The 24,896-nt window shown below is 40.1% G+C and overlaps 1 protein-coding gene across 7 annotated transcripts in view; it reads right to left on the minus strand.

Annotated features, from left to right (window-relative positions):
- Positions 1–27: 27 nt before the first annotated feature.
- The window catches only part of PFKFB1 (6-phosphofructo-2-kinase/fructose-2,6-biphosphatase 1), a 136,041-nt gene continuing 111,172 nt past the window's right edge, over positions 28–24,896 (minus strand). For 6 of the 7 annotated variants that reach the window (XM_027053469.2, XM_027053471.2, XM_027053470.2 and 3 more), the window contains 4 exons: positions 4,575–4,704; positions 1,823–1,885; positions 703–767; positions 28–346 (listed from right to left, as the gene is read on the minus strand). In XM_027053469.2, the coding sequence (XP_026909270.1) occupies positions 287–346; positions 703–767; positions 1,823–1,885; positions 4,575–4,704 (318 nt within the window). In that variant the 3' untranslated portion in view covers positions 28–286. The remainder of the gene's footprint in view (positions 347–702; positions 768–1,822; positions 1,886–4,574; positions 4,705–24,896) is intronic. The other variant, XM_053202367.1, reaches the window with a different exon arrangement.

The following is a 24,896-nucleotide window of genomic DNA, read 5'->3' on the forward strand; positions in this document are numbered from 1 at the left end:
AGTCTCACAATGACTTCCTCTCCTTCCTTGTAGGCAGCAAGAGAAGGCTTTATTGATAAGGAACTAGGAATTAAGAAAGAAAAAGCTTCATTCATAACTAGACAGCTCCTTGGTTGTAGCTGGAAATCGAGGCCTGTTTTGGAGATGCTGAGGGCTTCTTCACTAGAAGCAGGGGTCTTCTAGTAAGACCAAGTCCAGCGTCTTGAGGTAAGAGAAGTGCAAGGTAAGCAGCACTTAAAGGTGGGAAACAGTGGAGACAAAGGCAGTTTGACTTCTTGGAAAGGGCTCAGTAATGGGCAGGGACAGTGTCCAGGGCTTCCTCAGGTTCTCGGGTGATGTCCACATTCTGGGGGAAGAGAGCCCAGGATTAATAGGAAGGAGATACCACTATGGAGCCCCAGACCCACCCCTGCCTCTTGCCCTCTTGTCCCAGGCTCCTGTATTTCAGCCAGGCGTGGATCCTGACCCTTTTCTCAGGCAAGCCTCTGGGGAATCTCAACCTGAGGTATTTTGGGTAAAGGTTGCTCTAGTCCCTCATCTTCAAGTCACCTCAGGCCTGGGCCATGGTTCCTGCATTTCTGGGTGCTGGTTATTCTACCAGTTGGTATGAAACATCCAAGCTATGTGGGATTGGAGTGGTCTTTCTGTGCAGGTGGGTGCTTTCACTATGTGCCAGCTTAGGCCATAGAATCCCTCACCTACCTCAGGTTTCTCCCGGTGTGTGTTTACAGCTTCCACATTCAGGTAGATGGACTCCACTTTGCAGCCTCAGAAAAGAACAACCAGTCCATCCATAAGCCCCCAAGGTAAGCACAGGTCTTTCCTAAGGTGTCATTCACTCCCATGCCCATCACCACCCATACCCCCAGCTCCACACTGTGTGCAGATTGTGACTGGGCTGTAGGGAGGGGAATGTAGACCAGCTGTGTGACATATGGGGAAGACACCAGGTCTAAGAGGAGTCAATGGGGTGTCCTCCCACCTGTCCCTGATAGTCTTAGAGTTCTCTGAGCCTCAGTTGCTCAACTGGGAATGGGAAGGAGATGAAAATAGATGATCTCTGGGGCCTCCCTCAACTCTTGTGGTCTGTGAGGCAGCAATCTAATGTATATAATAATGATGGAGTTCTGTGGATCTTCTAAGCTGTGTTAAATGCTGAAGTGGTGGAAGAGTTCTGGGGCCATTGCCTTGGGGCAATCAATCCCAGGTAAAGTTCATTTAGAGGCAAAATGATTATGGCAACACCAGAGGTGTGGAAGGTCACAAGGGAGTTCTGGGAGCCTGAAGAAAAAGGAGAGTGATATCACTGGGGTCTGGGGCTGGCAGAAGAAGCATAATGCCTGTAGAAGCCCCCCTTAGCTCCATCTCTGTGGATTGCACCCTGCTCAGGGCTTCAGTGTGCTGTTTGCCCTGCTCACATCCTAGAAGATAGTAAAGTCTCTGTCTCTCTCCTGCTCATGAATATTTCATAGAAAACTAATGCCCCAAGAGATAGTCTAAACTGACAAGGCCAATCTTTGAGCCCTTTCTTCAATTTGGTCCCAAACTACACTTATTCTTCTGGTCCCCTTTGGGGACCTCTTCTACAGCTAGTGCTCTATACTTGATAGAGCCAGAGAAAGTTGAGGCCAGGCCCTGGATTTAGAGGCCATCCCCGTTCTTCCCTGTTCTCATTTTATTACTGCTAATCTTTCCTTCACCAAGACATCTAATTACATACCCAAGAAACCTCCCCAAGGTCTCTGCTGTACAAATGGTATGCACTGGAGGTATGCTCATGCTCTCTATGTGCCTTTCCTCAGATGAGGGTAGGGGCACTCACCATAAGCCACAGGTGTGAGTTTAAGCACTGTGTGCAAAGGACACTTGAGATATGGCAGCTCATCTAGAAAGGAGGAGAAAACAGCCATCAGAGACAGGGTAGTGTGGAGGGTACCACCTCCCCAGGCTTCTTCTGCCACAACCCCTTCCTTATGGTCAGCTTCATCAAGGGCACACTCCCCACACTCTGCAGTGGGTAGTGCTGAGAGTAGGGTGAGCAATGACGAAGAATGCAGAGAGATGACCTCTAGAACAGGGAGAAAAGAGGTCCCTGGGGAATGTGGACAGATTGTGAGTTCTCCAGGAGGGACAGGCTGGTCATCTGGGAAGTGGTTTATCTCCTCATTAACAGGGCAAACATGAGACCAAGGCAGACCTCTATCCTGCCCCAGCCCCAGGCTTTCCACAGGCCTCTAAATGAAGGCACACAAATGTATGTCAGCAAGTTTTCTGAGACCTTGCTATGTGCCAGGACCCTTGGATAGGTGTACATGCACCTTCACAGCTCCCACAGTTTTTTGCTCCGGCCCAGGACTGTGCTCTCTGATTCCTCTCACACTTGTTGATGGACAAGCATTTCTTGATTCACTTGTTTCCAGTTGACTATTGTTCATAAAGTTGTTTTGAATATTCATGTACCATTTCTTATGTGGGCCTAGGTTTTATTAGACATCCCTGAGAGGAGGAGTTGATCAGGCCCAATTCAATGGATGAGGACATTAAGCCTCTGAAAGGGAAGACATTTGCCCTATGTCACTCTCAGAAAGTGGCAGCACTGGGACTTGAACCTAAGACCCTCAGAGGCTAAATGCGTGCTCTGCCCACGGCAGCCAGCTACCATTGCCTTGGAGGGGCTCACAGTGTCACGGGAATGACACCCTCATTTGCCACTATTCTCCGACGACAGTCACTCTCACTCACCCAGCAAGCACTTACCACTTCCCATCTCCCTTCACTGAGCCAGAACCCCACCCCTCATGGCTTCCCTGCCCCCAAGGTTGATCCTGGTCTTTTAAGGTCACCACCACCCTCCTAGCCTCCTGAGGCATCAGGTTTGGTGATATCCTGGGCATCTATCCTGCTCCTCCTCATCTTTGTCATCATCATTGTCAGGCTCTGGGCCCTCTGGTTGCATTTGGTGCAAGATCTCATTCCACCCTTGCTGATACTCTGCAGGGGTGACTGTTCCCCTGCACACATGACACACATGACACACATGGCACACATGACAACTGGACTCAGAGAAGGGAAGTGACTGACTTGTTTGAGGTCTCTGACCTAGCTCTGCCACCACCTGGACAACTGACCTTGGCCCAGCCTTTTCTTTCTCTAGCCTTCAGAGTTCCCATCTCTCATAGGACAGGATTGGACCAAATGTACTCTGAGCATGCCCCAGCTATGAGGCTCCTGGGGGGGTCTGCTTCCTGAGTCACATCATCTCTCTGGGCCTTAAGTTTCCTCACTAAGTAATATGGGTAAAGCATGTCCCGAGCACTGCCTGGCCCAACTCCCAGGGCCTTTGTGAACAACTGGTATGTCCTGTGCATGAAAGCAGGTAGGAAGTGGGTGAAGCAGTGTGAGAATGACAGGTGAATGTACCACTCCCCACCCCACCCCCTGAAAATCTATGCATTTATTAACTGGGAATCCTCTGGAAAGCACCTGAGATTGACACTCCTCACTGATCCTCTGAGCCCCATGATCTTGGGTAAATCACTTTACCTCTCAAAGCCTCCATTTCCTCATCTGCACAGTCAGAGTTACAGTGCTTGCCTCATGGTCTCAAAGACAGTACCAAGCAATGGAGATTGGAAGCTGTCAGAAATCTAGTAGCACAAGAACCCTCATCCCAAGCCTCATCACGTTTCCAGTGAGGAGACTGAGAACCAGGCAGAGGAAATGACTTGTTCGATGTCAAGTTCTCAAGTTCCCTAGGTTTCGATTTTTGATGACTTCATATTGTAAGTGCCCTTTATTTGGAAACTACCATAGTAGAAAATATTCAAGTCTGCAGGACATTGCACAATATAACTTTCAAGTATAACTTTTCAATGTCCTCACATACTCAGAGTATCCTGGAGATGCCCATACTTCAGCATCCACATCAGAAATGGACTCTCACACCCGAGGTTAACATAATGGTCCCTTTCTAGGCTCTCTGCCCTAGTTTGCATTCCAGCATATGTTGTCAGTGTATAGATACTCTGTAAATTATAATGTCTAGATATATTTTTAAAAAGAAAATATTTAAAAAATAAAATGGAAATATCACTATCTTGGGAGAAACCATCCCCACAACAAAGACAGAAACCTATAATCAGGATCATTAGGCAACAAAAAGTCCTGTTACCACCTGATGACAGCATGCTTCATAGAAAAACTGGCTCAGCTTTTTCATGTTGATGCATACTGTTAATGTTGGCTTTTAAAACATTAGCTCAAAATAATACTAATAGCAGCAGCTAACACATATAGCCCATACTATGTGTCACGAATTGCCCTCAGCTCTTTACATATGTTAATGTATTTAAACTTCATCATTATTTTCCCATTTTACAGATGAGAAAATTGAGGCCAGAGAGGCTAAAGTAATTTGCCAAATCTATTATGTTACAGAGCAAGAATTTGAACTCAAGCATCTTTGTTCTAGATACTGTGCTCTTAACCACTAAGGTATAAACCACAGACTGCTGGTGTAAGGGTTCCAAATCATACCCAGCTCCTTATGCCAGGAACAGAGAGGAGAGTGGTACCTGAGCTCTTATCCAAGAAGTAGGCCAGGAGGCACCGCATGACAGCCTGGTGGCAGATCACCAGTACATTTTCCTGCCGTTCTAGCTCCATTATAACTGGCTCCAGACGCTGAACCAGATCCTCATAGGACTAAAAATGAGAGAACATTTGGGTAAAAAGAGTAGATGAGGCACATTTGCCCAGAGAACTCAGGACTAGGAATCAGGAAAAGTTGAATCTGGTGCCCGTTCAGTTATTGACCCAACAATATTGTCTTAGGCAACTCACTTCTTTTTAGGGTCTTAGTTTCTCATGTACTAAATGGGGACAATCAATACAGTGGACTAAATAACAATAACAATAATAAAACTTCTTAATATAAAATTCCTAGAAAAACCACACAAAATAAATGGTTGCACTGCTGGTCTTTTAACAAAATAAAGGAAATATGAATGAAGGATTCCAAAATGAAGAAAAACGTGGGGAAAAAAAGAAATAAGTGGATACAGAAGCCACAATGCTCTGGGGGCATTTTTCAATCACAATATCTAACAGGCTTGAGATTTTAAAACCTTATAGAGACAGAAGACAAGGTTTTAGGTGTGTAGACGGTTGAGAATCAGGACTGAAACTTTCACATACATCTGAGACCCTCAAAGGGCTACATCTATTTTTATTTTTTTTAATTTTTTAATTTTTTTTCAATATATGAAGTTTATTGTCAAATTGGTTTCCATACAACACCCAGTGCTCAACCCAAAAGGTGCCCTCCTCAATACCCATCACCCAGCCTCCTCTCCCTCCCACCCCCCCATCAACCCTCAGTTTGTTCTCAGTTTTTTTTTTATTTAAAAATTTTTTTTTAACGTTTATTTATTTTTGAGACAGAGAGAGACAGAGCATGAATGGGGAGGGTCAGAGAGAGAGGGAGACACAGACTCTGAAACAGGCTCCAGGCTCTGAGCGGTCAGCACAGAGCCCGACACGGGGTTCGAACTCACGGACCGTGAGATCATGACCTGAGCTGAAGTCGGACGCTTAACCGACTGAGCCACCCAGGCGCCCCAATGTTCTGTTTTTAAGAGTCTCTTATGCTTTGGCTCTCTTCCACTCTAACCTCTTTTTTTTTCCTTCCCCTTCCCCATGGGTTTCTGTTACATCTTTTTTTAAATTTTTTAACCTTTATTCACTTTTGAGAGACAGAGAGAGACAAAGCATGAGCAAGGTAGGGACAGAGAGGGGGACACAGAACCGAAAACAGCCTCCAGGCTCTAAGCTGTCAGCACAGAGCCCGACGCAAGGCTTGAACCCACAAACCATGAGAGCATGACCTGAGCTGAAGTCAGACGCTCAACCGACTGAGCCACCCAGGTACCCCAAGGATACATCCTTAATAGAAGTGTAAACCAGAAAAAAAATATCCATAGGAGGAGGGGCAAACATGGCAGAGAAGTAGGGGAATCTGAGGTTCCCTAATCTCTCAAACAAAGAAGTGTTGAAGCCAAAGGACTTTGAACCCTAAGAGTCCAGGAGGAACACAGACAGAGTCGCTTCCAGGGAACCACCAGGACAACCTGATGGGCCATAGATGTGTGATTGCAAACTGGGAGAGATAAAATGAGTGGAGCAGTGGGATCCCCTTCTGCAGAGGAGAGGATCTCCACTGCAGAAGGGGATCCCCTTTTGCAGAGAGACAAAGGGAAGAGAAAGAGAGGCTGGGGAAGCATAAGACTGTATCTGGACAAGAGAAAAAACCACAGACTGGGACAAAGAAAGATCCAATCTCTAACTGAGGGGCTTTCTCAAGACTGGGGTTGGCTGCCCGATTAGTGCACCTGGGGAGGAGAGGAGCTAGTCCGGGCTCGGTGGCTAAGTCAAGGGCACAGTCTGTAGTAGGAGAAAGTGATCCCCTCCCTGGAGTGCTGTGGGACAGGACAAAGCCTGCCTGCATTTACCAGCCAGAGACCATATATCGGGTGGTGCAGAGTGGCACTTCCCCAGTACCGGGGTGTGCAGAGTGAAAGTTTGAATCCCAGTCAAGTGCCAGGACATAGGAATAAGCAGAGCGAGACAAACCACCTCGTTTGTGCCCACAGCAGTGATGACGGCTTGAACAGAGTGGTTTGGGATTCCAGGTCAATGGAGGAGGGACTGGAGTGTTGCCATTTTTCTCCCCACCACCACCAAAATGGGGTCTCAGGGATAGGACTGGACAGTGTGGCCCACAGTGGAAGCGGGACCCGCCTACAGCCAAACCACTCCTGCGTGTGGCAACTGCATATCTACTGGAGCAGGATTGATGCTGATGAACCAGACGAATCCTCCTCCAAACCAGTGCTGTTGGATTGCCTGATTTAATTCTTGGACAATTCTTATTATATAGATATATTCTCCCTTCCTTTTCTCCTTATCTCTTCCCCCCTCTAGTCTGGTTATTCTGGTTGTTGGTTTGGTTAAGCAGACATATTTAGTCCATTCTCTTGATACATGTTCTATAGCTCCTTCTTTATTTTCTTTTCTCTCTCTCTGGAGTAATTAGCCTTATAGTTTCTCTGTCTGGACAACATTATCTTCTTTTCTTTTTCCCGGCTTCTTCTTTTTTTCCTTTCTCTCTCTCTGTATTAAGCTGTATAGTTTCTCTGCCTGATCAATGTTTATTTTTTTTCCCTGCCCCTGTCATTTCTCTCTTCATATGGCATGAGGCCTCCTCCATCATCACTGCTTCCACCCTGTGGTTTGCTTGTAGCTGGTGCTTCTGGTTTTTTTTGTTTTTGTTTGTTTGTGTTTGTGTGTTTTTGTTTTCTGTTTGTTTTTTGTTTGTTTTCTTTCCCAGGGCTACTTCAATGAACAAATCAAAGCACACTTGGTGGAGGGTCCGAAACATCACTATAAGTAGGGAGATAAAATAACCAAAGTCACAACAGCAGAGAGCAAGTAACACTCTCCAAAAAACACCTCCTGAAGGGCCAGGCCCTGGACAATGTATGAGATCTCTTTAATATAGTAGTGCTCACAGATGCAGGACACATAATAAGCTTTTAAAACACATAGGGACAGGAAACTAGCCAAGATGATGAAACAGAAGAATTCTCTTCAATAGAAACTCCAAGAAGAAATGACAACTAAAGAATTGTTTGAAACAGATATAAACAATATAACTAAACAAGAGTTTATAATAATAGTCATAAAATTAATCTCTGGGCTTGAAAAAAGCATACAAGACAGCAGAGAACTTATTGCTGCAGATTTCAAGGAACTAAAAAACGCTAGTGATGAATTAAAAATACTATAAATGAGGTTTAAAATAAAATAGAGGCAGTCACATTGAGGATTGAAAAGGCAAAAGGGAGAATAGGTGAAATAGAAGATAAAATTATGGAAAAAGAAGAAATGGAGAAAAATAGAAATTAAAAAATTCTGGATCACAAGGGGAGAATTAGAGAACTAAATGATTTATGAAATGGAACAATATTGGGGTGCCTGGGTGGCTCACTCAGTTGAGCGACCGACTTTAGTTCAGGTCATGATCTCACGGTTCATGGGTTAGGACCCCACATCGGGTTCTGTGCTAACAGCTCAGAGCCTGGAGCCTGGTTTGGATTCTGTGTCTCCCTCTCTCTCTGCCCCTAACCCACTCGCATTTTGTCTCTGTCTCTCTCAAAAATAAATAAGCATTAAAAAATTTTAGAAATGGAACAATATCCATATCATAGGAGTTCCAGAAGAAGAAGAAGAAGAGAGAGAAAGGGGCCGAAGGTGTACTTGAACAAAACATAGCTGAGAACTCCCTAATCTGGGGAAAGAAACAGGCAATGAAATCCAGGAGGCACAGAGACCCCCTTCAGACATAACTTGAATCAATATTCTGCATGACATATCATCATGAAACTGGCAAAATACAAAGATAAAGAGAGAATTCTGAAAGCAACTACAGATAAATGGGCCTTAACATACAAGGGTAGACACATAAGGGTAGTAGCAGACCTATCTACTGAAACTTGGCAGGCCATAAACGAGTGGCAGGAAATCTTCAATGTGATGAACAGGAAAAATATGCAGCCAAGAATCCTTTATCCAGCAAGCCTGTCATTCAGAATAGAAGGAGAGATAAAGGTTTCCCCAAACAAATAAAAACTGAAGGAATTCATCACCATCATACCAGCCTTACAAGAGATCCTAAGGGGGACACTGTGAGTGAAATGTTCCAAGGACCACAAAAGACCAGAGATATCACTACAAGCATGAACCCTACAGATAACACAATAATTCTAAATACATATCTTTCAATAATAACTCTGAATGTAAATGGAATAAGTGCTCCAATAAAAAAATAGGGTATAAGAATGAATAAAACAACAAGACTCATCTATTTGCTGTCTATAAGAGACACATTTTAGACATGAGGATATCTTCAGATCGAAAGTGAGGGAATACCATCTGTCAGGCTACTGGGAATCAAAAGAAAGATGGAGTAGCCATACTTATATCAGACTAACTAGATTTTAAACTAAAGGCTATAACAAGAGACGAAGAAGGAATTTATATAACAAATTACAGGCTCTGTCCATCAAGAAAAGCTAACAATTATAAATGTCTATGCAACCTATTCGGGAACACCCAAATATACAAAACAATCACAAACATAAGCAATCTTATAGGTAAGAATGTAGTTAATTGCAGGGGACTTTAATACTCCACCTATAACAATGATCATCTACACAGAAAATCAATAAGAAACAATGGCCCTGAATGATACACTGGACAAGATGGACTTGACAGGTATATTTAGAACTTTCCATTGTAAAGCAGAAGAATATACATTCTTCTCAACTGCCCATGGAACATTCTCCAAGATAGATCACACACTGGGTCACAAAACAGCCTTTAATATGTATAAAAGAATTGAGATCATACCATGCACACTTTCAGATCACAATGCTATGAAACTTGAAATCAACCACAGGAAAAAGTCTGGAAAAGCCTCCAAATGCATGGAGGTTAAAGAACATCCTACTACAGAATGAATGGATCAACCAGGAAAAGAAGACATTAAAAAATATACAGAGGGGCACCTGGCTGGCTCAGCTGGTTGAGAGAATGACTTCGACTCAGGTCATGATCTCATGGCTTGTGAGTTTGAGCCCCACATCAGGCTTTATGCTGACAGCTCTGAGCCTGGAGCCTGCTTCAGATTCTGTGTCTTCCTCTCTCTCTGTCCCTCCCCCACTCATGCTCTGTCTCTCTCTGTCTCAGAAATAAATAAACATTAAAAAAAATTTAAAAAAAATTTGGAAACAAATAAAAATGAAATCATGACAGTCCATACCCCTTGGGATGCAGCAAAGGCAGTCCTACGAGGAAAATACATTGCAATCCAGGCCTATCTCAAGAAACAAGAACAATCCCAAATACGACATTTAACAGCACACTTAAGGGAACTAGAAGCAGAACAACAAAGAAAGCCAAAACCGAGCAGAAGAAGAGAAATAATAAAGATCAGAGCAGAAATAAAGAAATAAGGAATAAAAAAAATAAAACAGTAGAACAGATCAATGAAACTAAGAGTTGGTTTTTTGAAAAAATAAAATTTATAAACCTCTAGCCAGGCTTCTTAAAAGGAAAAGAGAGAGGACCCAAAGAGATAAAATCACGAAAGAAAATGGATTCATCACAACCAATCCCTCAGAAATACAAGCAATTATCAGGAAATACTATGAAAAATTATATGCCAACCAACTGGACATCCTGGAAGAAATGGACAAATTCCTAAACATCCACACACTTCCAAAACTCAAACAGGAAGAAATAAAAAATTTTATCAGACCCATAACTAATGAAGAAATATAATCAGTTATCAAAATCTCCCAACAAATAAGAGTCCTGAACCAGATGGCTCCCCTGGGGAATTCTACCAGACATTTAAGGCATAGTTAATACCCATCCTTCTGAAGGTGTTCCAGAAAATAGAAATGGAAGGACAACTTCTGGACTCATTCTATGAAGCCAGCATTACTTTGATTCCCAAACCAGACAGAGACCACACACACAAAAAAGTAGAACTACAGGCCAATATCCTTGGTGAATATGGATGCAAAAATTCCCAACAAGATACTAGCAAATCGAATTCAACCATATGAAAATAATTATTCACATGATCAAGTGGGATTCATTCCTGGGCTGCAGGGCTGGTTCAATATTTGCAAATCAATCAATGTGATAGATCACATTAATAAAAGAAAGGATAAGAACCACATGATTCTTTCAATAGATGCAGAAAAAGCATTTGACAAAATACAGCACCCTTTCTTAAAAAAAACTCTCAAGAAAGTAGGGAAAGAAGGAACATACTTAAACATCATAGAAGCCATTTATGAAAGCCCACAGCTAATATCATCTTTAATGGGGAAAAACTTAGAGTTTTCCTCCGAGATCAGGAACATGACAGGGATATCCACTGTCACCACTGTTGTTTAACATAGTGTCGGAAGCCATAGCCTTAGCAATCAGACAACAAAATGAAATAAAAAGCATCAAAATTTTCAAACAAGAAGTCAAACTCTCACTTTTTGCAGACGACATGATACTCTACATGGAAGACCTGAAAGATTCTACCAAAAGATTCCTAGAACTGATACATGAATTCAGCAAAGTCGTAGGGTACAAAATCAATGTACAGAAATTGGTTGCATTTTTATACATCAATAATGAAGCAACAGAAAGAGAAATAAAGAAACTGATTTCATTTACAATTGCACCAAGTACCATAAAATGCCTAGGAATAAACCTAACCAAAGACGTAAAAGATCTGTATCCTGACAACTATAGAAAGCTTCTGAAGGAAATTGAAGATACAAAGAAATGAAAAAACATTCCATTCTCATGGATTGGAAGAATAAATCTTGTTAAAATGTCAATACTACCCAAAGCAATCTACACATTCAATGCAATCCCAATCAAAATTGCACTGGCATTGTTCTGAAAGCTAGAACAAACAATCCTAAAATTTGTATGGAACCACAAAAGACCCTGAATAGCCAAAGTAATTTTGAAGAAGACCAAAGCAGGAGACATCACAATCCCAGACTTTAGCCTCTACTACAAAGCTGTAATCATCAAGACAGTATGGTATTGGCAGAAACCAGACACATAGACCAATGGAATAGAATTGGTCCACAAATTCTGGTCCACTCCAGAATTGGACCCACAAAAGTATGGCCAACTAAACTTTGACAAAGCAGGAGAGAGTATCCAATGGAAAAAAGACAGTCTCTTTAACAAATGGTGCTGGGAGAACTGGACAGCAACGTGCAGAAGAATGAAACTAGAACACTTACACCATTCACAAAAATAAACTCAAAATGGAAGAAAGACCTGAATGTGAGGTAGGAAATCATCAAAACCCTAGAGGAGAAAGCAGGCAACAACCTCTTTGACTTCAGCTATAGCAATTTGTTGCTCCACACATCTCCAATGGCAAGGTAATTAAAAGCAAAAATGAACTATGGGACCTCATCAAGATAAAAACCTTCTGCACTGCAAAGTAAATGATCAACAGAACTCAAAGGCAACCAATGGAATGGGAAAAGATATTTTCAAATGACATATCGGACAAAGGGCTAGTATCCAAAATCTATAAAGAACTCACCAAACTCCACACCTGATAAATAATCCAGTGAAGAAATGGGCAGAAGACATGAATAGACACTTTTCCAAAGAAGCCATCCAGATAAGCAATAGACACATGAAACGATGCCCCACGTCATTCATAATCAGGGCAGTACAAATTAAAGCCACGCTGAGATACCACCTCCCACTGGTCAGAGTGCCAAAAATGAACAAATTGGGAGACTCTAGATGCTGGCAAGGATGTGGAGAAACAGGAACACTCTTGTACTGTTGGTGGGAATGCAAACTGGTGCAGTCACTTTGGAAAACAGTGTGAAGGTTCTTCAAAAAATTAAAAATGGAACTACCCTACCACCCAGAAATAGCACTACTAGGAATTTACCCAAGGGATACAGGAGTGCTGATGCATAGGGGCACATGTACCCCAATGTTTATAGCAGCACTTTCAACAATAGTCAAATTGTAGAAAGAGCCTAAATGTCCATCAACTGATGAATGGATAAAGAGGATGTGGCTTATATATACAATGGGATACTACTTGGCAATGAGAAAGAATGAAATCATGCCATTTGCAGCAACGTGGATGGAACTGGAGTGTATTATGTTATGTGAAATAAGCCAGTCAGAGAATGAGAGATACCATATTTTTCACTCGTATCTGGATATTGAAAACCTTAACAGAAGACCATGGGGGAAGGGAAGGGAAAAAATAGTTACAAACAGACAGGGAGGGACGCAAATCATAAGAGACTCTTAAATACTGAGAACAAACTGAAGGTTGATGGGGGCTGGAGGAGAGGGGAGAATGGGTGATGGGCATTGAGGACGGCACTTGTTGGGATGAGCACTGGGTGTTGTATGGAAACCAATTTGATAACAAATTATATAAAAATTAAAGAGAAAATATCCACAGGCAAAAGGAAAAATGTCATTTATCTGTCTCTGCTTGACTCTTGGTAGAAAAATAAGGAAAATATTCCTGTAGTAATATATTAACCACAAACCTACCATCAGGTGTGTTTGTGGTTCAGAATTACAATACCCATGTGCTTTGGAAAATGCTAAGATGAGAGTTTAACAAAAAGTGACTTCAAGTCATTAGTTCCCAGAATTTTATGGAAGAAGCAAATGGGAATTATCCCTGAATTCTCTCAATGTAGGCTGTGGGATTCTTACATATAAATTTTGCCCATAGAAGCTCACATAACGCACAAGGGAAATAAGCTACGATGAATGAAAATAAGTAGAAACAATAAGAGAACTCTAAAAATTTAAGATAAAAGATCCAAAACTTAAAATAAATGTTTCAAATTTATAAAGAAATAGAAGATGGAATAAAAATGTAAAGAAGAAAGAAGATGATATTAAATATAATGTAGATTTTAAAAAAGTAATAGAATTTCTAGAAACAATTTATATATTTATTAAATCCGAAAACTCATTGCATTGAGTAAACAAAAGATTAGATACAAATTAAGAAACAGTGATTTAGAAGATAGTCCTGAAGTAATCACTCAAAATTCAGCAAAGACTTTAAAAATAATAATAATTTAGGTAACATAGAGTATAGGGGCAGGATTCACACACATTAAACTGTACTTCCAGAAGGAGAAAATATGAAAAAGGAGTAAGACATAATGTCTTAGAGTTTTCTAGAATTGATGAAGAATCCCAATCCTCAGATTCAGGAAGTTTAATCCCAAGCAAAATAAATGAAAAAATATTCAGACATATCACAGTGGAACTTCAAAACAATGAAGATAAAAGACATTAAAGGCAGCCAGAGAGAAGAGAAGCAGCAATTAACCTGAGTGGAGACTTCTTAGCCACATTAGAACACAGAGGACAGTGGTGGCAATATCTTCAAAATGCTGAAAGAAAACAACGGTCAAGGTACAGTTTAATTTTTTAAATTTGTATTTCAGTTGGTGTACAGAGCAAATTGATTTTACAAGTACAATTCAGTGATTCATCACTTACATACAACACCCAGTGCTGATCACAAGTGTCCTTCTTAATACCGATCTAGCCCATCTCCCTCCCACCTCCCTCCATCATCCTTCAGTTTGTTCTCTATCACTAAGAGTCTCTTGTGCTTTGTTTTCCTTTCTTCTCTCACCCCTCTTTCCTATATGTTCATCTGTTTCATTTCTTAAATTCCACATATGAATGAAATCATATTGTATTTTTCTTACTCCGATTGACTTATTTCGCTTAGCATAATACATTCTAGACCTATCCACATCATTGCAAATGACATTTTTTTGATGGCTAAGTAATATTCCATTGTGTATATATACCACATCTTCTTTATGCATTCATTGGTCCATGGACATTTGGGCTCTCTCCATAGTATAGTCATTGTTAATGATGCTGCTACAAACATAGGGTGCATATAGCCTATCGAATCTGTACTTTTGTATCCTTTGGGTAAATACCTAATAGTGCAATTGCTGAATCTTAGGGTTGTTCTATTTTTAGTTTTTTGAAGAAACTCCACACTGATCAAAGTGGTTGCACCAGTTTGCACTCCCACCAGCAGTGCAAAAAGGTTCTCCTTTTTCCATATCCTTGCCAACACCTGCTATTTCTTGTATTGTTAATTTTAGCCATTATGACAGGTGTGAGGTAGTATCTCATTGTGGTTTTGATTTGTATTTTCCTGATGATGAGTGATGTTTAGCATCTTTTCATGTGTCTGTTAGCCATCTGGGTGTCTTCTTTGTAATAGAGTCTAGTAATGTCTTCTACCCATTTCTTAACTGGGCTGTTTGTATTATGGTTGTTGAGTTTGATAAGTTCTTTACAGATTTTGAATACTAATCATTTATCAGATATGTCATTTGCAAATATCTTATATTCTACAGGCTGCCTTTTAGTTTTGTTGATTGTTTTACTTTTCCTTTCCCTATGTGGAAGCTTTTTATCTTGATAAATATCATTTTTGCTTTTGTTCGTTCCCCTTGCCTTCAGTGACGTGTATAGTAAGAAGTTACTCTGGTCAAGGTCAAAGTGGTTGCTGCCTGTGTTCTCCTCTAGGATTTTGATGGTTTCCTGTCTCACATTTAGATCTTTCCTCCATTTTGAGTTACTTTTGTGTATGGTGTAAGAAAGTAGTCCAGGTTCATTCTTCTGCACATTGCTGTCCAGTTTTCCCAACAACATTTATTGAAGATATTGTCTTTTCTTCATTTGATATTCTTTCCTGCTTTGTCAAAGACTACCATATAGTTGTGGGTCCTCTTCTGGGTTTTCTAATCTGTTCCATTGGCCTATGTGTCTGTTTTTGTACCAGGACCATCCTGTATTTATGACTACAGCATTGTAATATAGCTTGAAATTCGGAATCATGATGTTTCCAGTTCTGTTTTTCTTTTTCAGGATTGCTTTGTCTCTTTTGGGTCTTTTGTGGTTCCTTACAAATGTTAAGGTTGTTTGATCTATGTCTGTAAAGCATGCTGGTGGTGTTTTGGTAGGGATTGCATTAAATGTGTAGGTTGCTTTGGGAAATATAGACATTAATTTTTTAATATTTATTCATTTTTGAGAGACAAAGAGAGACAGAGCATGAGCGGGGAAGGGGCAGAGAGAGAGAGACACAGAATCTGAAGCAGGCTCCAGGCCCTGAGCTGTCAGCACAGAGCCTGACATGGGGCTTGAACTCATGAACTGCGAGATCATGACCTGAGCCAAAGCTGGACACTCAACCAACTGAGCCACCCAGGCGCTCCAGTATAGACATTTGAATAATGTTTGTTCTTCCAATCCAGGAGCATGGATGCCAGAGTAGCCATACTTATATCAGACAAACTAGATTTTAAAACAAAGACTGTAACAAGAGATGAAGAAAGGAGTTATATCATAATTAAGGGGTCTCTCCACCAAGAAGATCTGACAATTGTAAATATTTATGCCCCCAATTGGAGAGAACCCAAATATATAAACCAATTAGTAGCACATATAAATAAACTCATCGATAATAATACAATAATAATAGGAGACTTTAACACCCAACTCACAGTAATGGAAAGATCATGTAAGCAGAAAATCAACAAGGAAACAATGGCTTAGAATGACACACTGAACTAGATAGACTTAACAGATATATTCAGAACATTTCATCCTAAAACAGCAGAATACACATTATTCTTTGTGTGTGGAACATTCTTCACAATAGATTACAGACTAGGTCACAAATCAGCCCTCAACAAATACAAAAAGATTGAGATCATCCCATGCACATTTTCATATCACAACACTATGAAACTTGATGTTAACCACAAGAAAAAATTTGGAAAGTCTTCAAATACACGGAAGCTAAAGAACATCCTACTAAGAAATGAATGGGTTAACCAGGGAATTAATGAAAAAAATTTTAAATACATGGAAGCAAATGAAAATGAAAACACTACAGTCCAATCTCTTTGGGAATGCAGCAAAGGCAATCCTAAGAGGAAAGTGCATTCCAATTCAAGTCTATATCAATAAGCAAGAAAGGCCCCAAATACACAATCTAACCTTACATCTAAAGAAGCTAGAAAAGCAACAGCAAATAAAGCTTAAAGTCAGAATAAGGGAAATAATAAATATTAGAGCAGAAATAAAATAGAAACAAACACACAAACAAAGAAACAAAAACAACAATGGTAGAACAGATCAATTAAACTTAATAGCTGGTTCTTTGAAAGAGTAAACAAAATTGATAACCTCCTAACCATACTTATTAAAATAAGCAAGGACCCAAGTAGTTAAAATCATGAATGAAAGAGGAGAGATTACACTTAGCACCACAGAAACACAAACAATTAAAGAGAATACTGTGAAAAATTATATGCCAACAAACTGGACATTCTGGAAGAAAGGGACAGGACAAATTCCTAGAAACTCACGAACAACCAAAACTGAAACAGGAAGAAATAGAAAATTTGAACAGTCCCATAACCAGCAATGAAATTGAATTAGTAATCATAAAGCTCAAAAGAAACAAGAATCCTGGGCCAGGTGGCTTCCCAGGGAAATTGTAACATATATTTAAAGAAGACTTAATACATATTCTTCTCAAGCTGTTCCAAAAAAGAAGAAATGGAAGAAAAACTTACAAACTCTTTTTATGAAGCCAGCATTACCTTGATTCCAAAACTGAAGACCCCACTAAAAAGGAGAATTAAAGACCAATATCCCTGATGAAAAGGAATGCAAAAATTCTCAACAGGATACTAGTATACCTAATTCAACAATACATTAAAAATATTCACCACAATCAAGTGGGATTAATTCCTGGGCTGCAGGTCTGGTTCAAAACTCATAAAACAATCAAAGTGACACACCACATTAATAAAATACAGGATAAGAACCATATGATCCTCTCAATGCATGCAGAAAAAGCATTTGACAACATAAAGCATCTATTCTTGATAAAAAAAAAAAACTAGGGACAAAAGAAATATATCTCAAGATCATAAAGGCCATATATGAAAGACCCACAGCTAATATCATCCTCAATGGGTAAAAACTGACAGCCTTTCCCCTACAGTCTTTAACAAGACAAAGATGCCCCCTCCCTCCATTACCATTTAATATAGAAGTGGAAGTCTTAGCCTCACCAATCCATCAACCTAGAGTTTTATGCTCAGGCAAATTATTACATGGTATTGAGGACTTCCCCAAAGACACTTATAGACAGAAAGATTACTTTGTTGCCAATAAATCCTCACTGAAGTAATTTTTGTAAGTTTATCTGTTTATTTTGAAAGAGAGAGCAGAGGAGGGGAAGAGAGAGAGAAAGAATCCAAAACAGGCTTGGCAACAGCAGCACTGAGACTGATATGGGGCTCAAACCCACAAACCACAAAGTAAGGACTTGAGCCAAATCCAAGAGTCAGACACTCAACTGACTGAGCCACCTTGGCTCCCATCACTGAAGTAATTTCTGAAAGATGGAAATTTAACACAGAAGGAAAAACTTGAGATACAAGAATAAAGAATGATTGGACTCAGAGGGGAAGATGGTGGCATAGGAGGACGCTGGGCTCACCTCGTCCTGCTGATCACTTAGATTCCACCCACATCTGCTTAAATAACCCAGAAAACCTCTAGCAGAAGACTACCAGAATGGACTTTCCAGAGCCAAGCATAGACAAGAGGCCCACGGAAGAGGGTAGGAAGGGTGAAGAGGCGGTGCATGCTACATGGACTGGTGGGAGGGAGCTGGGGCCATGGAGGGGCAGCCCACCTGGGAAGGCAGAGCCCCCGAAGTCTGGCTTGCAAAAGTGGAGGGACCGGATTCTGTGAGTTCTGAAAGCCAGTGGGACTTAACATCTGGAATGTTAAAAGTCAACAGCTCTGCTCTCAGAGAGCAGGGAGGGCGAGAGGATGCCAGGAGGGAGAGTTGTTGAGCCCTGGAACAGGGCTTAGTTCAGTGGGCAAACAAAGGTGCTGGCAAGTGCCATCTACCTCTCCCACCCCCCAGCTGAATTTCCAAAGGGAACCTGTTCCTGTCACCAAACTTGCTTGCACCAAGCAAACGCCCAATGCTGTGCTTCTGTGGATGCATCCATCAGCGGGGCCTGCCTCCCTCATGCTGCAGGGCCCCTCCTGCAGGGGACCACCAATGGCAAAGTGAGTGAAGCCTGCCCCTTCCGCCTCTGTGCACCCGACTGATCCATCCTGGGTAATATGCCAGATCCCATAAGCAGCACCACAAGCTGGCAGTGCGCAAGTAGCCCAGACAAGGGCCACACCACTCCACAGTGAGTCCTGCCCCTGGGAGAGAGGAAGATAAGGTACATACCAGTCTGACTGTGGCCGCAGCAGTGGGCTGAGGGCAGATATCAGATCTGACTGGGGCCCTGCCCACCAACACAAGTTACTCCGAACAGTACAAGGGAAGTGCTCTGCAGTTTGGAGCCACCACAGGGACTACCCAAGATGATGAAAGGAAAGAATTCTCCTCAAAAGAAACTGCAGGAAGTAGCAATGGCTAACAAAGTGATCAAAAATGATTTAAGCAATAAAACAGAAAAAGAATTTAGAATAATAGTCATAAAATTAATCACAGGGCTTGAAAAAAAGCATAGAGGACACCAGAGAATCTATTGCTACAGAGATCAAGGGACAAAGAAATAGTCATGAGGAGCTAAAAAATGCTATACATGAGGTGCAAAATAAAATGGAGGCAGCCATAGCACGGATTGAAGAGGCAGAGGAGAGAATAGGTGAATTAGAAGATAAAATTATGGAAAAAGAGGAAGCTGAGAAAAAGAGAGATAAAAAAAAATCCAGGAGTACAAGGGGAGAATTAGAGAACTAAGTGATGCAATGAAACAAAACAATATCTGTATCATAGGAATTCTAGAAGAAGAGGGAGAGAAAGGGGCTGAAGGTATACTTGAACAAATCATAGCTGAGAACTTCCCTGATCTGGGGAAGGCAAAAGGCATTGAAATCCAAGAGACACAGAGAACCCCCTTCAGACGTAACTTGAATCGATCTTCTGCATGACATATCATAGTGAAACTGGCAAAATACAAGGATAAGGACAAAATTCTGAAAGCAGCTAGGGATAAACAGGCTTTAACTTACAAAGGTAGACCCGTAAGAGTAGTGGCAGACCTATCTACTAAAACTTGGCAGGCCAGAAAGGAATGGCAGGAAATCTTCAATGTGACAAACAAAAAATATGCAGCTGAGAATCCTTTATCCAGCAAGTCTGTAATTTACAATAGAAGGAGAGATAAAGGTTTCCCCAAACAAAAAACTGAAGGAATTCATCACCACTAAACCAGCCCTACAAAAGATCCTGAGGGGATTCTCTGAGTGAAATGTTGCAAGGACCACAAAGTACCAGAGACATCACTACAAGCATGAAAACTACAGACATGACAATGACGCTAAACCCATCTCTTTCTATAATAACACTGAATGTAAATGGACTAAATGCTCCAACCAAAAGACATAGGGTATCAGAATGGATAAAAAAAGAAAAAAAAACAAGACCCATCTCTTTTCTTTCCACACGAGACTCTTTTTAGACCTGAGAACACCTTCGGATTGAAAGTGAGGGATGGAGAACTATCTATCATGCTACTGGAATTCAAAAGAAAGCTGGAGTAGCCATACTTATATCAGACAAACTAGACGTTAAATTAAAGGATGTAACAAGAGATGAAGAAGGGCATTATATAATAATTACAGGGTCTTTCCATCAGGAAGAGCTAACAATTATAAATGCCTATGTAGTGAATACGGGAGCCCCCAAATATATAAAACAATTAATCATAAACATAAGCAACCTTCTTGATAAGAATGTGGTAATTGCAGGGGATTTTAATACCCCACTGACAACAATGACTAGATCATCTAGGCACAGGATCAATAAAAAAACATGGGCCCTGAATGGTACATTGGATCAGATGGACTTGACAGATCTATTTAGAACTCTGCATCCCAAAGCAACAGAATATACTTTCTTCTCGAGTACACATGGAACATTCTGCAAGATCAATCACATACTGGGTCAGAAAACAGCCCTTCATAAGTATGAAAGAACTGAGATAATACCATGCACACTGTCAGACCACAATGCTATAAAATTTGAAATCAACCACAGGAAAATGTCTGGAAAACCTCCAAAACCATGGAGGTTAAAGAACACTCTACTAAAGAATGAATGGATCAAACAGGCAATTCGAGAAGAAATTAAAAACTATATGGAAAAAAATGAAGATGAAAATACAACAATCCAAACGCTTTGGGATGCAGTGAAGGCAGTCCTGAGAGGAAAATACATTGCAATCCAGGCCTATCTCAAGAAACAAGAAAAATACCAAATACAAAATCTAACAGCACACCTAAAGAAACTAGAAGCAGACAGCAAAGACACCCCAAACCCAGCAGAAGAAGAGAAATAATAAAGATTAGAGCAGAAATAAACAATATAGAATCTAAAAAAACAACTGTAGAGCAGATCAATGAAACCAAGAGTTGGTTTTATGAAAAAAATAAACAAAATTGATAAACCTCTAGCCAGGGTTCTCAAAAAGAAAAGGGAGATAACCCAAATAGATAAAATCATGAATGAAAATGGAATTATTACAACCAATCCCTCAGAGATACAAGCAATCACCAGGGAATACAATGAAAAAGTATATGCCAATAAACTGGACAACCTGGGAGAAATGGACAAATTCCTTAGCACCCACACACTACCAAACTCAAACAGGAAGAAATAGAAAACTTGAACAGACCCATAACCAGCGATGAAATTGAATCAGTTATCAAAAATCTCCCAACAAATAAGAGTCCAAGACCAGATGGCCTCCCTCGGGAATTCCACCAGGCATGTAAAGCAGAGATAATACCTATCCCTCTCAAGCTGTTCCAAAACACAGAAAGGGAAAGAAAAGTTCCAGACTCATTCTATGAAGCAAGCATTACTTTGACTCCTAAACCAGACAAAGACCCGACAAAAAAAGAGAACGACAGGCCAATATCCCTGATGAATATGGATGCAAAAATTCTCAATAAGATACTAGCAAATCGAATCCAACAGCATATAAAAAGAATTATTCACCATGATCAAGTGGGATTCATTCCTGGGTTGCAGGACTGGTTCAATATTCACAAATCAATCAATGTGATACATCACATTAATAAAATAAAGATAAGAACCATATGATCCTGTCGATCAATGCAGAAAAAGCATTTGATAAAATTCAGCATTTTTTAAAATAAAAACCCTCAAGAAAGTCGGTATAGAAGGAACATACTTAAACATCATAAAAGCCATTTATGAAAAGCCCACAGATAATATCATCCTCAATGGGGAAAACTGAGAGTTTTCTCCCTGAGATCAGGAACACGACAGGGATGTCCACTCTCAGCACTGTTGTTTCACATATTGTTGGAAGTGCTAGCATCAGCAACCAGACAACAAAAGGAAATCAAAGGCATCAAAATTGGCAAAGATGAAGTTAACCTTTCACTTTTTGCAGATGACATGATATTATACATGGAAAATCCGATAGACTCCACCAAAAGTCGCTAGATCTGATACATGAATTCAGCAAAGTCGCAGGATACAAAATTAATGTACAGAAATCAGTTGCATTCTTATATACTAATAATGAAGCAACAGAAAGACAAATAAAGAAACTGATCCCATTCACAATTGTGCCAAGAATCATAAAATACCTAGGAATAAACTTAACCAAAGATGTAAGAGATCTGTATGCTGAAAACTATAGAAAGCTTATGAAGGAAAGTGAAGAAGATATGAAGAAGTGGAAAAACATTCCATGCTCATGGATTGGAAGATTAAATATTGTTAAAATGTCAATACTACCCAAAGCTTTCTACACATTCAATGCAATCTCAACCAAAATTACACCAGCATTCTTCTCGAAGCTAGAACAGGCAATCCTAAAATTTGTATGGAACCACAAAAGGCCCCAAATAGCCAAAGTAATTTTGAAGAAGAAGACCAAAGCAGGAGGCATCACAATCCCAGACTTTAGCCTCTACTACAAACCTGTAATCATCAAGACAGCATAGTATTGGCACAAAAACAGACACATAGACCAATGGAAGAGAATAGAGACTCCAGAATTGGACCTACAAACGTATGGCCAACTAATCTTTGACAAAGCAGGAAGGAATATCCAATGGAAAAAAGACAGTCTCTTTAACAAATGGTGCTGGGAGAACTGGACAGCAACATGCAGAAGGATGAAACTAGACCACTTTCTCACACCATTCACACACACACACACACAAAAACCCAAAATGGGTAAAGGATCTGCGTGTGAGACAGGAAACCATCAAAACCCTAGAGGAGAAAGCAGGAAAAAAAGTATCTAATCTCAGCCACAGCAATTTCCTACTTGACACATCCCCAAAGGCAAGGGAATTAAAGGCAAAAATGAACTATTGGGACCTCATCAAGATAAAAAGCTTCTGCACTGCAAAGGAAACAATCAACAAAACGAAAAGGCAACCAACGGAATGGGAAAAAGATATTTGCAAATATCGGAAAAAGGTCTAGTATCCAAAATCTACAAAGAGCTCACCAAACTCCACACCCAAAAAACAAATAACCCAGTAAAGAAATGGGCAGAAAACATGAATAGACACTTCTCTAAAGAAGACATCCAGATGGCCAACAGGCACATGAAAGGATGCTCAACGTCACTCCTCATCAGGGAAATACAAGTCAAAACCACACTGAGATCCCACATCGTGCCAGTCAGAGTGGCTAAAATGAAAAAATCAGGAGACTCTAGATGCTGGAGAGGATGTGGAGAAACGGGAAACCTCTCGCACTGTTGGTGGGAATGCAAACTGGTGCAGCTGCTCTGGAAAACAGTGTGGAGGTTCCTGAAAAAATGAAAAATAGATCTACCCTATGATCCAGTAATAGCACTGCTAGGAATTTACCCAAGGGATACAGGAGTTCTGATGCATAGGGGCACTTGTACCCCAATGTTTATAGCAGGACTTTCAACAATAGCCAAATTATGGAAAGAACCTAAATGTCCATCAACTGATGAATGGATAAAGAAATTGTGGTTTATATATACAATGGAATACTACGTGGCAATGAGAAAGAATGAAATATGGCCTGTGTAGCAACGTGGATGGAACTGGAGAGTGTTATGCTAAGTGAAATAAGTCATACAGAGAAAGACAGATTCCATATGTTTTCACTCTTATGTGAATCCTGAGAAACTTAACAGAAGACCATGGGGGAGCACAAGGGAAAAAAAAACAGTTAGAGAGGGAGGGAGCCAAGCCATAAGAGACTCTTAAAAATTGAGAATAAACTGAGGGTTCATGGGTGGTGGGATGGAGGGGAAAGTGGGTGATGGGCATTGAAGAGGGCATCTGTTGGGAGGAGCACTGGGTGTTGTATGGAAAACAATTTGACAATAAATTTCCTATTAAAAATGAAGAAAAAATGATTAAAGGAAGTGGTTAATGTGGTTAAATCTAAATAGACATTGACTGCATAAATAGTTTAATTATAACAATATAATTCATTTGAGGATTAAGACACAAGGTTGAACTAAAATACAAAACAATTAATATGTAATTTAGGTGAGGGAAGCACAAGAGTTCTGAAGTTATTATATTGTTTTAGGGGAAAAGTGAAGGTACTGATTTTAGATTTTGTTGATCATGTATATTAAAATGTTAAGAGTAATCTCTAAAAGAATGAAACTGATTATATATCTTAAATATAGATGTAAAAACTCAGGAGCACAATTGTAAAGAAGAGAGAAACAGAAAAATAAACTAAGCATAAAGAGCTCAAAATAAGAGACTAGAAATAAGGTCAAATAATTCAGTCATTACAATAAAAGTAAATGTGCCAAAATTACCATTCAAAAGGCATATATTTTCAGTTTGTATTAAAAACAACAAAAGCCAATATATGCTGTTTACAAGAGACATTAAACAAAAATAGAGAAGTTGAATGTAATAGAGTAAATAAAGATTAAATTGGCAAATACTAAGCAGAAAACAATTATATAGCTGTATTAATCTTACACAAAATACACTTTTAAGCAAGGAATATTATTAGGGTAATATTATTATTAATAATAAAACATGCAATTTGGTCAAAAGATATAATTACTTTAAATTTGTATGCCTCCAATAATATAGCCTTCAAAATATGTAAAGGAAAATAAAGGCAAACTCAGACTGACTTTAGAATG

The sequence above is a fragment of the Acinonyx jubatus genome, chromosome X (assembly GCF_027475565.1).
Source record: "Acinonyx jubatus isolate Ajub_Pintada_27869175 chromosome X, VMU_Ajub_asm_v1.0, whole genome shotgun sequence".
Classification (NCBI taxonomy): domain Eukaryota; kingdom Metazoa; phylum Chordata; class Mammalia; order Carnivora; family Felidae; genus Acinonyx; species Acinonyx jubatus.